Source organism: Haliotis rubra, unplaced genomic scaffold (genome assembly GCF_003918875.1).
Source record: "Haliotis rubra isolate DU_JTF1 unplaced genomic scaffold, ASM391887v1 Scf1831, whole genome shotgun sequence".
Classification (NCBI taxonomy): Eukaryota; Metazoa; Mollusca; class Gastropoda; order Lepetellida; family Haliotidae; genus Haliotis; species Haliotis rubra.
The window spans coordinates 1,872-16,702 of record NW_025765816.1 but is presented as its reverse complement, the minus strand read 5'-3'; the positions used below and the strand labels follow the sequence as shown (position 1 = coordinate 16,702).

Sequence of the window (14,831 nt, the reverse complement as noted above, 5' to 3'; positions counted from 1 at the left end):
ATTAACCCATGATGCCAAGGTCAATCCCTGTAAATTTTCAATTACTACATGTATGTCCATACATTTGTACATGTGAGTTTCATTTTACGCCGCTTTTAGTAATATTCCAGCAATATCACCGCGTGGGACACCTGAAATGTGTTTCCCACACTGTACCCATATGGGGAATCGAGCCTGGGTCTTCGGTGTGACGAGGGAACGCTTTAACCACTTGGCCACCCCACCACCCCCATTTGTACATGTACTTACTAAACAAAAACATGACATGTAGACATGAATATGATGAAAACATACTCTACATGTTATATAAGCTACGGTTGGGGTTGTAAACAGTCAGCTGAAAGGTCCCAAACGTAGTTCCCACGAAACATATCATAAACAGAATTACCAACAGTTCTTCAGGGATACATATAAAGCTCTTGCATGAGCTTCAGGTGGATTGTAGCCATGGTAACATGATGAGGCGCTGAACAAGAAAGTCTGAATTTCTACATTCCCATGTACAGCACGCAAAAACAACCCGCATCAGTTGCATACAGCAGAGCTCCAGATAAGATTTAGCTCATGTGGGTACTGTACCCACTGTTTTTTTTGGAGTGGGTATTATGAATGTTGAGTGGGTATTTCATTTCCGTTACCCACTACTTTCAAATATGTGCGTATTTCAGTCATTTTACTCACCTAAGTATTATGTCATTGAGTAAGTTTACTAAGCAGGTATGTTCTGCCTTATGTCATACCTAATCAAAGCCAACTTAAATATAATGGAAATGATTTCATAAAAAATCATTCATCCTATACTGACAGTACAACACTTGTCCTATACTACCAGTACAACTTGATAGCAATTGATGTCTTTTTCATTAAACAAGCGATTTTTATCAATATATTCCGTACGCATTTGTTTTAAACATTTTGCGTATCTAACATTTAAACTGCGTAATTGGTACGCAACAATTATTTTTCAATGCGTAATTGGAAATTTTATATGCGCATTTTACCCGGATACACAGCTTATCTGGGCCTCTGATACAGTAGGTGGATGGGGACTGTGCTTAGCAAGTTGGACTCCCGAGACTTTCTTGGGAATAATCCTGTTCTACACCGAAAGTAAGTCACTTGGTTTTAAATAAGACTGTTTACCCAGCAGCCAAGCACCCGTGAAGGTCCGGTTTTAGAATGAGCCTTCAATAACCCATGCCTGTCGTAAGAGGCGACTTGAACGGGATCGGGTGGTCAGGCTCGCTGACTTGGTTGACACATGTCATCGGTTCCCAATTGCGCAGATCGATGCTCATGCTGTTGATCACTGGATTGTCTGGTCCAGACTCGATTATTTACTGACCGCCACCATATAGTTGGAATGCTGCGGAGTGCGGCATGAAACTAAACTCACTCACTCACCAAGCAGCCAAAGGGTAACCACTTGGATAACATGGTGCTGTGACTTAACTGTCTAGGAACTCCATGGTGTACAGTATAGAGCATCTTCCCAGAAAGTCCAGGTTAGAAAATATTGTAGTGTGACTGTCAAAATTCTAGCGCATCTGTGGTTTATCAATGTTTATACCTTACAGGGAATTCTACCCCCTACATGGTATAGTGGATAGAGCGTCTTCTACCGTCTACATGGTATAGCGGGTAGAGTGTCTTCTACCATCTACATGGTATAGTGGGTAGAGCGTCTTCTACCATCTACATGGTATAGTGGGTAGAGAGTCTTCTACCATCTACATGGTATAGTGGGTAGAGCGTCTTCTACCATCTACATGGTGTAGTGGGTAGAGTGTCTTCTACCATCAACATGGTGTAGTGGGTAGAGCGTCTTCTACCATCTACATGGTATAGTGGGTAGAGCGTCTTCTACCATCTACATGGTATAGTGGGTAGAGTGTCTTCTACCGTCTACATGGTGTAGTGGGTAGAGCGTCTTCTACCATCTACATGGTATAGTGGGTAGAGTGTCTTCTACCATCTACATGGTGTAGTGGGTAGAGCGCCTTCTACCATCTACATGGCGTAGAGGGTAGAGTGTCTTCTACCATCTACATGGTGTAGTGGGTAGAGCGTCCTCTACCATCTACATGGTGTAGTGGGTAGAGCGTCCTCTACCATCTACATGGTATAGTGGGTAGAGTGTCTTCTACCATCTACATGGTGTAGTGGGTAGAATGTCTTCTACCATCTACATGGTGTAGAGGGTAGAGAGTCTTCTACCATCTACATGGTATAGAGGGTAGAGCGTCTTCAACCATCAACATGGTATAGAGGGTAGTGCGTCTTCTACCGCCTACAGGTTATTGTGGGTTTCCCATATTGCCTCTGGCTTGTCTAATGTCTGTCTCATGGTCAACTGAATGTTCAGAGCATTATTATCATTGTGATCTACATGGCGCCATACACCGGAGGTAGAACAACAATAGTCAGTGTAATGCCTGCAGGTAGAACACCTGTCACATGACCACTCTAACATCCACTCACATCCTCACAAGTCAGCTGACCGGCCACTAGACATGCCTGGGGCACATCATACAGAGACTGGGTTAATAGTGCACATCATACACTTAATATGGCTGATTTATATACCTGACGTACAGGTGAGACAGCCACATAGGCATTGTCAGTGTCTTACATATACCTCACTTACAGGTCTCAGGAAATGGCTGTCATGCAAAATTTATCATCAATGCATTGAATGCATATGCATTTAATGTTAAATTTGGTCCTCGAGCAATATTGTGTGTGTTTATTTCCGAGCAACAGCCTTGTCATACTTAGAATGCACATCACCTTCGCATCAATCTGAATCTCCACATGTTACAAAAATCATATACATAGATAGACATGTGTTGCTACACTTACAAAACTGACAGATTCTGACATGTCAGAGGACACGATATCAGTTGTTGACAGGACAATTCTCAACATCCTTATCTTCAGGAAATTGAGTGTTTTATCAACCCGAGACCCTGTGCGATATCTGAATGTAGAGCAAATCATTGGGGATCATATATGAAACTTTTCTCGGCATTTATTTCTGTTTCAACTGAAGCTTATCAGATAAGGAAGTGACTGTTGCGTAGGACTACGTGACAATTAATGGACTCTATCAAACAGAGTTAGCTATTTCTATTGTGAGAACTGAACACGCATTAAAAACTCTGATACAACTGAATAGCTGTAGTCCTCATGCATTGATCACGTGACTACGTTGTATCTTTTCACTTCACTGCATCCTCGTTCTACTATTTCTAGCTAGTATGAGGCTTGATGTGGGAAGAAAGCCTCAAATGAGGCTTTGGTTTCAGATATCTATGACTCGTGAGATTGCAGGGATGGAAATAACTTTAAAATTGCTAGTGTACTCCGGTACAGTGACACATGCAAAATCACTTGCCCGATCATTTTTCCACTATACCAGCCTCTTTCTTGTTGATTTTTTAAATAAACAACATTAGTAATATTGGAAAGTCAACTGGACACCGGTACAGCGTGATATACAAAATTGCTTGCCCGACAGAAAAAAACACTGGACTCGGACGTCAGGCAATGGGTTATTTCCACCCCTGGATTGTAGGGTCCAAATCTAAGATGGGACCCAACCCCAAAAATACTAAATCTGAGAAAGCACAAGTGAAATCCCAAATATAACATGTTGCACCATCACAGGTGTCTGGCACACCTAAGGGACATAACTCTACACAGCCAACAGATGATCTAGGCAACTTCAGAACAAGCAGCCAAGAGGGCCACGATAATGCTTGGGGCTCTCAGCTCAGAGCAATTGGCACTCCTAGAAATACTGACTTAAAGTCATTCAAAACATACTTTTGTTAGTTTAACTATGTGTGATAAAAGTAAAACGGCCACCAGTGGTTACCATGGTAACCAATTGCCCTGATCACACATGGACAAAGTTTCTGTTTCACACAGATCAACCTGTCACCTACATCTAGACCATGTAGACAGGAAATGAACTCCAGACTGTAGCACAGCCTACATTTAGACATGTTGTTTTGGGGAATCTGGAGTATGGTTTGGGATAGTTTGACCATACGTTGGCAAAGTGACATTTTAAAAAGAATGGAACCCTTGGGTCTGCGGTTGCGGTATTCGTATGTTGGACTCCTAAAACCTGCTTCAAAACACATTCATCTACTTGAAGTAAATGCAAACAGACCCTGTACAGATATATCACACGACGGAAACTACGTACCAGTATAAACTGTGTTCCACAGGAGATATCGCTTGTGTGAGATCAGACGATATCTCTTAGGAGATATCATTTTGACAGTAGATTTTGCACAATGCCATGACAATGCTATGACGTCATGAACTTGATGACGTCACAATGCTATGACATCGCTGCACTACAAATCTAATGGCAGTACTGTGTTCAAAGATGTACATTTTTTATTTAAAACTAATTTTGATATCAAAAGACACTCGGGTGAGATTCTCTATATATATTTGCTTGCTCATCTCGAATCCGAGCTATCACGTAGCTTTGACTTGGTACCAGCTACAATTTTAATTCAGGATTTTGAAAATTTACCTTTATGTTGGATTTGTCACATAAACATTTTTGAGAAGCACAAATGAGCATCCATAATGGTTAGCAATTATCCCACTGTATCTAATACCTTTCATCACAAATTTAACACCACTTTAAAAGTACAGAGCCATTTGAACCAATTCTTCATCCAATATTGTACTGCCTATTGCAATGAATTGTAATGGTAATGTTTACAAACAAAAGATTCTGAACACATGATTAAAAACATGGCAGCTCTTCCCGGGTACATACAAAAGTGCAAATCCAAATCCAATGAAAGCTGATTCCACGTACAATATTCAAGCAGTGAATTAAACAGACTGAAGTAATATTGACATTCTGTTGTTTACGGACCAAAAAATTAAACTCCTGCGGCAACATTATCACACTTCTACAATATATCAGACCCAGGAGATAAGTTTCTGCTAACACCAAGACCACAAGCCACTAATTGAACTCCTGTAAATGTCTCATTGCTGCTATGCCTAATACAGTACATGTACACAGTTTGTCAGTCGTACATACGACACATGTACAATGTACATTATTTGTCACAGTTGATATCTGTCATTGCAGGCAGGTACCTTTAAATTTGCCCACACAGGTCGTGTACGTATTTCTGGTGTATGTAATCATATTGATATGGGGCTTGTTACAGATGGTATAGACAAACACTTAGTCTCTGAATATATAGAATTTTGATATTAACAAATAATCCCATTTAAACTGAAAAGGAGCCCATTTTCACGATAATCTCAATGGTCATTTAATAAACTTTCTGGACAAAAGGGTGGTGGTTCAATGTGGTTCAGGGACTGTGAGACGGACAAGGTAAGCTGTCAATGAGTCAGTGGGTGGTTGAGTCCATGAATATAGCTCAACACTGGACCAGTCACAGCTGGGACATTAGTCGTGTAACAACTGACGGGGTAATCGAGATATTCACGTCCTGCTCACACTTACTGACTTAGGATGAAACTACAAGTTTTACATAAAACTCTAAACAACCAAAACTCCAAAAACACAACCTCAGATAAAAACCACTAACTGATACACATGACATTAATGTTGAAATCTGGGCTGAATATTGCCGAAAAAAGTGTGTTGCAATATAATAATATACAGTTATCAGTATTGCATTATGTATTGCAACAGTGTTTGAAAGTGACTCAGGGTTTTACCTCGACTCACAAACATGGGGGTCTCAGGGACCCCGATTATTAGTTTTAAGTGAGTGAGTGAGTGAGTTATGTTTTACGCCGCTTTTAGCAATATTCCAGCAACATCACGGCAGGGGACACCAGAAAATGGGCTTCACATATTATACCCATGTGGGGAATCAAACCCGGGCCTTCGGCGTGACGAGCGAACGCTTTAACCACTAGGCTACCGACCGCCCCTATTACTTTTAAGGGTCCTTGTGGGAAATACGAGGGTACTGTGAAGTAACAGTGTAGAGAACTGTACGTTTTGATAATTTCTTTAGAACCTGGAATGAAACATTGATCACGTGGACTGATGGATGAAATGATGCACGTAACCCTCGGGATGAAACTACCAAACTCTTAGAGTCATAGGTGTGTAGTGGGTACAATAAATAATATAGTGTGGCCTTCTCGATGCAGTGAATTTTTTTCCCATTCTCTACATTTGCATGTTGTGTAAAATCCGATTGAGTGACACTGATTGTATATGCCCATTCTATTTTCTACATACTAATGGCCCAAAAATACATGTTGTGGTTTCAATATGAGCAGTCTCAAAATTAGGTTAGACGGGAAGAATTTCTTTCTTCCTTTTCTAACCAACATACATTATATGAAGCTGAATATCTGTAAAACTGTATGTCGCCTGTATGCTGTGTGTCACCCCAGAATCGTGTAGCGTACATAATCACAGGATATGCCCTGTATATTCTGGGAAGAAAAACAAAACATAACTTTTAAGAGTGACAGTTAAATGTCTCTATTTGTATGGTCTTAAATCTTGAAGTGACAGAACAACTCTGTCAATCTTAAAACGTCATAGTCTTTCCTGTTTAATTCAATTTCCCCAACACAACCATCCCCTGCCAAAACAAACCGCCAACTGTCACCCATGCAGACTTTCTCCCTGTCTTCGACTGCGTCTACCAGCTTAGAATCCCGTCCAACATCACTATCATTGGTTCTACAGTTGCTATCATCCTTGTTTTCATTCATAATATTGATGGTACAATCAACTTTTCTTTTGTCATTGTGCTTGTTGTGAACAATTTAGTGCAACCAAATTATTGCATCACTGCGTTGAGCTAACCAAAAGTTTATTGACACAGTGAGTGAGTGAGTTGGGTTTTATGCCTCCTTTAGCAATATTCCAGCAATGTCACGACGAGGGACACCAGAATTGGGCTTCACACATTGTACCCATGTGGGGATTCGAACCTCCCCTTATTGACACAGATTGCAATGGGGAATTGTGACAGAGGAAAGAGCAGAGCAAAACTAAATTGAATAATAGCGGTTGGAAGCCGCACTGAGTGGGTACTCTGAACCACTGGAAGTAAAGTAAATCAGGACTATCTTGAATTTCAATTCACCATGGTCAGTCATTTTGTTGTCATGGATAGACGAGCTGGGGATACAACTTGGGAAAAATATCATTTCCTTGTTCTTGCAATTTTGTCAGTTAATTTCAAAGAGTTTAATCAATTGTGAATGAATTTCTGTGTAAATGTTAGCTTAAAGTATAGTAATGACAAAACTTGTTATATTCTTTTACCCAATATATTAGTTCTCAGAAAATTTTGTTTGAAAAGTGTATTTGTAGTACTGTATGTCGGTAATACTGGTCTGTGCTCTCTCTAATCAATATTAAAGCGTTGGCTCGTCCACGCCAAAGACCCGGGTTCGAATCCCCACATGGGTACAATGTGTGAAGCCCATTTCTGGTGTCCCCCTCCGTGATGTTGCTGGAATATTGCTAAAAGCGGCGTAAAACCAAACTCAGTCAGTCAGTCAGTCTAATCAGGGGAGACCCGTGAAGATCCAGGGTTAGAATTGAGGGGACTAATGGGGTCAGGCTCGCTGACTTGGTTGACACATGTCATCGTATCCCAGTTGCCTAGATCAACATGATCAATGCTCATATTGTAGATCACTGGATTGTGTGGTCCAGATTCGACTATTTACAGACTGCTGCCATATAGCTGGAATATTGCTGAGTGTGGCGTAAAACTAAACTCACTCACCCTGATAAGGGGATTAAAACATGCACCTCAAAATGGACCTGTTGACATGCCCCCACTGGAGCTTGGCTCTTACAGCAAATATATATATGGCAATCTGTCAATTGTGACAGGGGAGCATACACGCAGTGACAGTAGTATGGGGTAGGGACAGCGATCATCGACTAATCAGCTCATCACCCCTCCACTCCACTACTGTCCCATATACAAGAAGGTGAGGTGAGGTGTAATTGGGTTAAACGTCATGCTTGAGAATATTTCGCTCATATGACGACGTGCATGTGTGTGTATGTGTATGTGCGGCTGCTTGTACTAGCCCAGACTTAAGCTGGTTTTATGGTGCTAGCACACTGAGATGCCATGCCGCAGTGAAGCATGAATATCCCACTCAGACACTTTATACTGACTCCGAGCCGACCAGTCCTTGTTGTACCCATTCATGCCGAGCGCCAGGCAGGGACCAACAAGTACCACATTTTAACGTATTTTAGTATGACGCGGGCAGGGGATAGAACCAGCGACCTTCCGCTCTCCGGGCGGACGCTCTAACCACTACACCACGGAGGCGGTCTTTACAAGAAGGATTTAGGATAACAAAGTATACCCAGTACTACCAACACACGGATCACGCCTCACATTCAGAGTCACTGTGGCTTCAACTGAATGGAGATACATTCCACTGTAAGATTTAAATCCAGTTTATCTTGGTACCCCTCAGATTCATCATTCTTAAAATTGGTGGATTTGCTTAATGTGCAATAGTCGAGCCATATGACTGTGGCATCTAAATAATCTTGCCCAGTCAGGACCAGATAAACCTATGATTGATATCTAAAACTGGTTTGTCTGCTTGTTCGATGTGCAGGGTCACTCTGCAATATTCAGACCATATTACCATGACCGTGAAACAATCCGGACCAGAAAACCCAGTGATTCATGTCCTAGACAACAATCACTGCCGTAAGTACAGAGACAACCAATTACGGCACAATCCAAACCATTAAGGAGCCTTAAACAATCAACATTGGTTGCTGAAGGCCTAAAGTAATAATGTCTCACCCAGAATTCCAGAGGGCCACTTCCGAAGAGGGCCCTGCTATCAATGCTCAGTTCGAACACTATACAAATGCGTAACTTGTTTGAGTGACATTTTAAAAGTTGGAACCTAGAATATTGAACAGACTTTATGGATAAAACAGGCTTGACATCAGAACAAGAATCTGTATTGAAACGTCGCACTCACAAAATACAGAAGTTGTTACCTGTAAAGTAGGGAGGTCAGGCTAATTTTGTACATGCATTTTATTATTCAGGAGTGTACACACTCTTTTAGTTCATGCATAAGTGAGTAAAAACCACTTTTCCCTTTTAATTTATGTCAAAAACTGTTTGAGATATTAATGCGAAATGTGATGAATTTTGATTAGTTTGACTTTCAAAACAAGATGGCCGCCGTGCCTGAGGTTCCACTACACTAAATCAGTATCGCTTGCTCGCTGAGCTGGTCCGTATGTAAACAAGTCAAGAGAGACAGAGACATGTGACAGCTGTGATTGGATGGAATAGTGTAAGATGTTTGTTTTTTAAAAGCACATCCAACCAGTAATTAAAACTGACCACAATTTTAAGTATTTAGTGCTGTCATTTTTATCACCATCACTTATGCTTATTGTGTGTACAGATATTTTCTAGTAGGTGACATTTGGTGCGGAACTGGGGTTGATGTGTTCCGCTTCCTGTGCTCGCAAAACGAGCCGGACAAGTTGGCCAGATATTGTGTTTTATGGTAGTTTAAAGGCCAGAGTGTACCCATGTGTACATGGAATGGCTGTTGATAGCCTGTCTATTTTTTTAAAAATTATAAGGTTACTATAGAAGTCTATGGGAAAACATTTGGTGGTGTGTAACCTGTAGGGTTCGAGCACTTTTCAGTAATTCATACTTTACATGCTTTCCTGTGTTTATTTCACCATGGAAACATGTTAGCATTAATGTAGAGGCAAATTTAAAGGTACTGGGAGTAAAGATAGGGCTGTTTTGAGTGGAATAGATTGTTTTAGTGTCCAGAATATGAACGTTGCTTCGTTTTGTGGTCGAACAGTGGGAAAAGACCCTCACGGTGAGTCTTACCATCAAGTAGTGGTTCCCTGGCTTCTAAATTTGTTGGAACTGATGAATTTGACAACAAATTAGGTTAAAATCACCACTGCCACAACAATGTGAGTGTCTAAGTTAATCTCCTGAGGGTCAATTTGAAGTCAAATGATAAGAATATCATGAAATATGTTCACTGCTGACAGCAGAACATGTCACAAACCCTTGTTTTAAATGCAAACAGTGTAGCATATGATCAATTCTTTCTGTCTGTCCCCTTTTGAATATGCAACGACCTAATTTTCTTTTCCTTTTTTAAAAATATACCCCTTTTTTCACCCATAGGACTTTCAAAATGAATTTTTGTTTTATTAACATAACTGTCTCATTGCTGTTATGGATTTATGATTTGACATTTAATGTAATCTCAACACTATTTTCAGCTTGTAGAATGCCTGTTGGTGAATGGGGAGGTGTATCTTCACAAATACAGCAGAAAAAGAAGCCTTCACATCCAATGTGGTATTTTGACAAGCCGGCCCGAAGTCTGTTGTTGGCAGTGTCTAATCAAGCATACTCCCTTTGCTTCGATATGCTTTACCGCCTTGTAGAAGTTGCAGTACTTGGACATGTAGGTACATATAGTACATTTAAGTGTCCCAGTCCAGTTAAGGCACCACAATGTCTCACTACCAAATTCCATCACTCGGTCATCCTCATCCATTAGAAATTTCTGACAGTGTCCCCTTAATGCCTCAGTGTGTAGTATTTCAGTTTCCCAGACATGAAATAAGGGCTGTACATCAATCCCAGAAGCTGCTTAGATGTAAATAATAACAACTGACCCTTGTGGAATGTAATATTATGGGTCTGAATTCACATTTTATTGACATGAGAGTGTTCGATATCTTAAAATTATCTCCCCTGTTTACCCAGATACATTGTGTCTTTCTCTAACCCAGTAACCCATAAATTACTGCAGAGAAGCTCTGTTTTTAGCTGATATTGCCAAACACTGTTAATTGTAATTAAAAATATACAGTTTAGGGCAAGGTAACCAATAAATTTCCAAAGTTGTGTGGATTTTTTCACTTTGTTCCCTCTAAACTGGCTTATACATGAAATTGGCAAGTCTAACAGCCTCAAAACGATACACAGTCAATAATTTTGAATTTCTGGAAGTATTTCAAAGTCTTAGCTTGATGAATCAATAGATTCAAGTGTAAGTTCTTATCATGCTGTGGTTTAAAAGTGATTTCATCTGTTGAAGGGGTCATTTGCCTTGATCGACTAACAGGCGGCAGGGTACTGTGGTCAGTGTTTCAGACTGCTAGGCATAATCCAACCCCTCACTTATTACATTCTGGCAAAGTTCATCATCCAGCCTTACATATGTCAGGATGTTGATGCTGTTTAATGTTAAACCTGTCCAATTTCTGGCCTGAATTCCATGATTTTTGTCGTTCAAAATATATTTTGGATTGATATGATCAAGGCAGTCCCAGTCATGCATGGAATTAACCCATGGTCCCCCTTCTTTTGTGAAATAAGAGTACACTCCCATGGTATATGTATGATTTGAAAACTTTCTCTATTAATGCAGAAGTGCATTTTGTATAGCTTTGGTGAAATAGACATGATATAACTCTTACAGCTCTCTCAGTGCAGCAAATCACTCTATTCTTGTGCCATATAGATATGTTGGACAGGAAAAAGTATTGAAGCTTCATGCAATTTTATATTTTTTCTGAGAAGTTACATGTATATACAGTACATAAATCACAGATTTGCCTAGGGCAAATGTTTCTAAATTTTCCTATAGGTTCCACTACACTAAATCAGTATCGCTTGCTCGCTGAGCTGGTCCGTATGTAAACAAGTCAAGAGAGACAGAGACATGTGACAGCTGTGATTGGATGAAATAGTGTAAGATGTTTGTTTTTTAAAAAGCACATCCAACCAGTAATTAAAACTGACCACAATTTTAAGTATTTAGTGCTGTCATTTTTATCACCATCACTTATGCTTATTGTGTGTACAGATATTTTCTAGTAGGTGACATTTGGTGCGGAACTGGGGTTGATGTGTTCCGCTTCCTGTGCTCGCAAAACGAGCCGGACAAGTTGGCCAGATATTGTGTTTTATGGTAGTTTAAAGGCCAGAGTGTACCCATGTGTACATGGAATGGCTGTTGATAGCCTGTCTATTTTTAAAAAAATTATAAGGTTACTATAGAAGTCTATGGGAAAACATTTGGTGGTGTGTAACCCTGACCTCCCCACGTAAAGTTTGTTCAATATTATACAAAAGCATGGTTTAAACATAAGATGAGCTTCTCCTTACCTTGCGACTATCTCTTGTAGACTGCTTGTATCGATGCCACCGGCATCCCAGCATGCCTGTCATACAGACGAGGCAATAGTTGTGTCGGTAGTACTGTAGTTTGGCGTGGCTTACTAGTTTTCCTTTCATTATGGTTGACTAGGCGACACAGACTCGTCAGGGTGTCGCTCACACAGGTAATATCACAGACGTAAGGCATTGAGGCAGGTGGGGTACACAGCCTCATAACATCTGCAGACAAAAAGACATGAATGAGTGAGTTTGGTTTATGCCACTTTTTTGCTATATTCCAGCAATATCATGGCGGGGGACACCAGGAATGGGCTTCACACATTGTACTCATGTGGGGAATCGAACACGGGTCTTTGACGTGATGAGCGAACCCTACCCCACCGACCCTCATGAACGAGTGAATATTGATAATGCTGAGTAAACAATAATTGGACTGTGTCATGACGACCTGTAGATATCTGAGGTTGGTCAAACCAGTGGTCAACATCAAGAGCAACAATCCATGCTGTCTGTTATGACTGACACAGGATATCATGTCCTGATGATGTACTTTCAGAGATCTGCAGAGATTTCTTATTGCTTAAAACAGGCAGCAATATTCAAGCCATATCTGGGGCCAAATAAAAAAAATGTTGTGGTTCTGATTACACCTCTTTAAAATTTAGGGTAGGTAGGAATTTTTTTTTCTTACATTTTAACTAATAACACACATATATATATATATATCAATGTACAATTGTTTATTTAATCAAGCTTGCGGCCATAATGTCGACTTTCTCTATCAGAAGGACCAATGTCCATTGGTGCCGGGCAAAAACAATGGTATCTGAAAGCTTATTTTATTCATACCACTTAAAAAAAATAGGGTCGGCACCAGAATTTAAGGGTCGGTCGGGTAATCGGAACCACAACATTTTTTTTTAGGCCTGGGCCAGACAAACCAGTGATTGATATGATGAAAATATATATGAAATCAAATCATCAAATCAGATCACCATGATCACTTGTTCAAATTTATTTGTCTCTTGTGATGAGCTGCTAAGATTGATGCTGACCCAGCAGGTGAGCTAAAAGCTACAACAGCGACATAGTTTTATCAATAACGTGATAGCACCAAACAAACATTGCACAATTGGTAATTGGTCACTTGCATATGTACCTGATCGACCTATCTTGCTGATTATTAGTGAGTGACAGACAGACAGACAATACTGTATTACCTTAAACATGTTAAAAGGAATTCGTTTTGGTTCACAGAGCTTGACGAAAATACAAATGAATAACAACATAAAATATGGCTTTACGCCGCTGTTAGCAATATTCCAGCAATATCACAGTGGGGGGGGGGGGGGGACTCCAGAAATCTGCGTCACACATTTTATCCATGTGGAGAATCAAACCTGGTCTTTGGTGTGACGGGCCAACACCTTAACCACTTGGCTAACCCCCTGCCCCTTGCTTGCTTATTATGAATAGACACATCACTCTTGCTTGACAAGGTACAAGAATCTGTATCGAAACGTCGCACTCACGGAATAAAGAAGTTGTTATCCATAAAAAATTGTTCTATATGACACATGAAATGATCATCTGCTAAAAATCAAGCCTGTTACAGGTCACTAATTTCTGCAGGCAAGTTAATTAAGTTTTGAGGGGCAATGCCGGGTTTAATTTTTTTATACAGTGCTCGTGCAATGCCATTATCTGAACTGCCGAAGCAATGAATCAGCGTACAATATTTTGTGAGGTGATTATCAGGACCATTGAACACATAGACGTGACAGGAACCATAATAATCTTAGTCGTGTTATATTTAGTCTCACAGTCACGTTCTGAGTGGCGCGTGGTTCACAAAGCTCATCGTACGATACTCGCTGCCCAACAATGACATTGACAGGTTGAACACATTTCGAAGATGTAAAAAGAATGTTTGTGTTTCAAAGACATACTATTTTTCAATGAGATTTAAGTGAAGTAACAAGTAACTTATGACCGTCTAGTCTTCTTACAATTTTTTCGACACAATTTCCGGAAACAACAGAATGTGACTTACCACACGAGCACAACTCACACAAACACAGCGGGTCGCCATGTTGGAATGTCGTTGAGGTCAGAGGTCACGTCATGACAAGTGCTTGCATAGAAAACAACGGAAGCAAAGAAACGGAAAATGACTGTCGAATTCACAGTACATTATAAAATACAACCACAATGATTATGAATTTCGCCAATCATCTGTATGTTAAATTACCCTTTTCATGGAAAGAAATGTGAATGCAAAACAATACAAAACGGTAAAACTATAACCCGATACTTGTGTGCATTAAGAAGAAAGTACTTTCACAAGACGTGATTTACAAAAATAAACGTAAACAAAAAATAATGCCGTGTCTGATGACCTATAATACGCGAAAGGTAATTTTGGTTTTGTAATATTTGGGTAAAATAATAATAATGCCTATTTAATTATTTGCTGATCACATGCTCAATTAAACATCTTGATTACAGCCATAGAAATATGTCGTGTTATTCTTTCATTTATGATTATACATGTATAAAACATATCATTTTACTGATATTTGTATTTTTATTAAAAATACA

The 14,831-nt window shown here is 40.0% G+C and overlaps 1 protein-coding gene across 1 annotated transcript in view; it reads right to left on the bottom strand.

The window, feature by feature from the left end:
- The window catches only part of LOC124273726 (glycerophosphodiester phosphodiesterase domain-containing protein 5-like), an 89,220-nt gene extending 74,856 nt beyond the window's left edge, over positions 1–14,364 (bottom strand). Inside the window, exons 1-2 of the mRNA XM_046709028.1 lie at positions 14,284–14,364; positions 12,219–12,449 (exon numbers count right to left, since the gene is read on the bottom strand). Of these exons, the coding sequence (XP_046564984.1) occupies positions 12,219–12,347 (129 nt within the window). The 5' untranslated portion in view covers positions 12,348–12,449; positions 14,284–14,364. The remainder of the gene's footprint in view (positions 1–12,218; positions 12,450–14,283) is intronic.
- Positions 14,365–14,831: the final 467 nt, after the last annotated feature.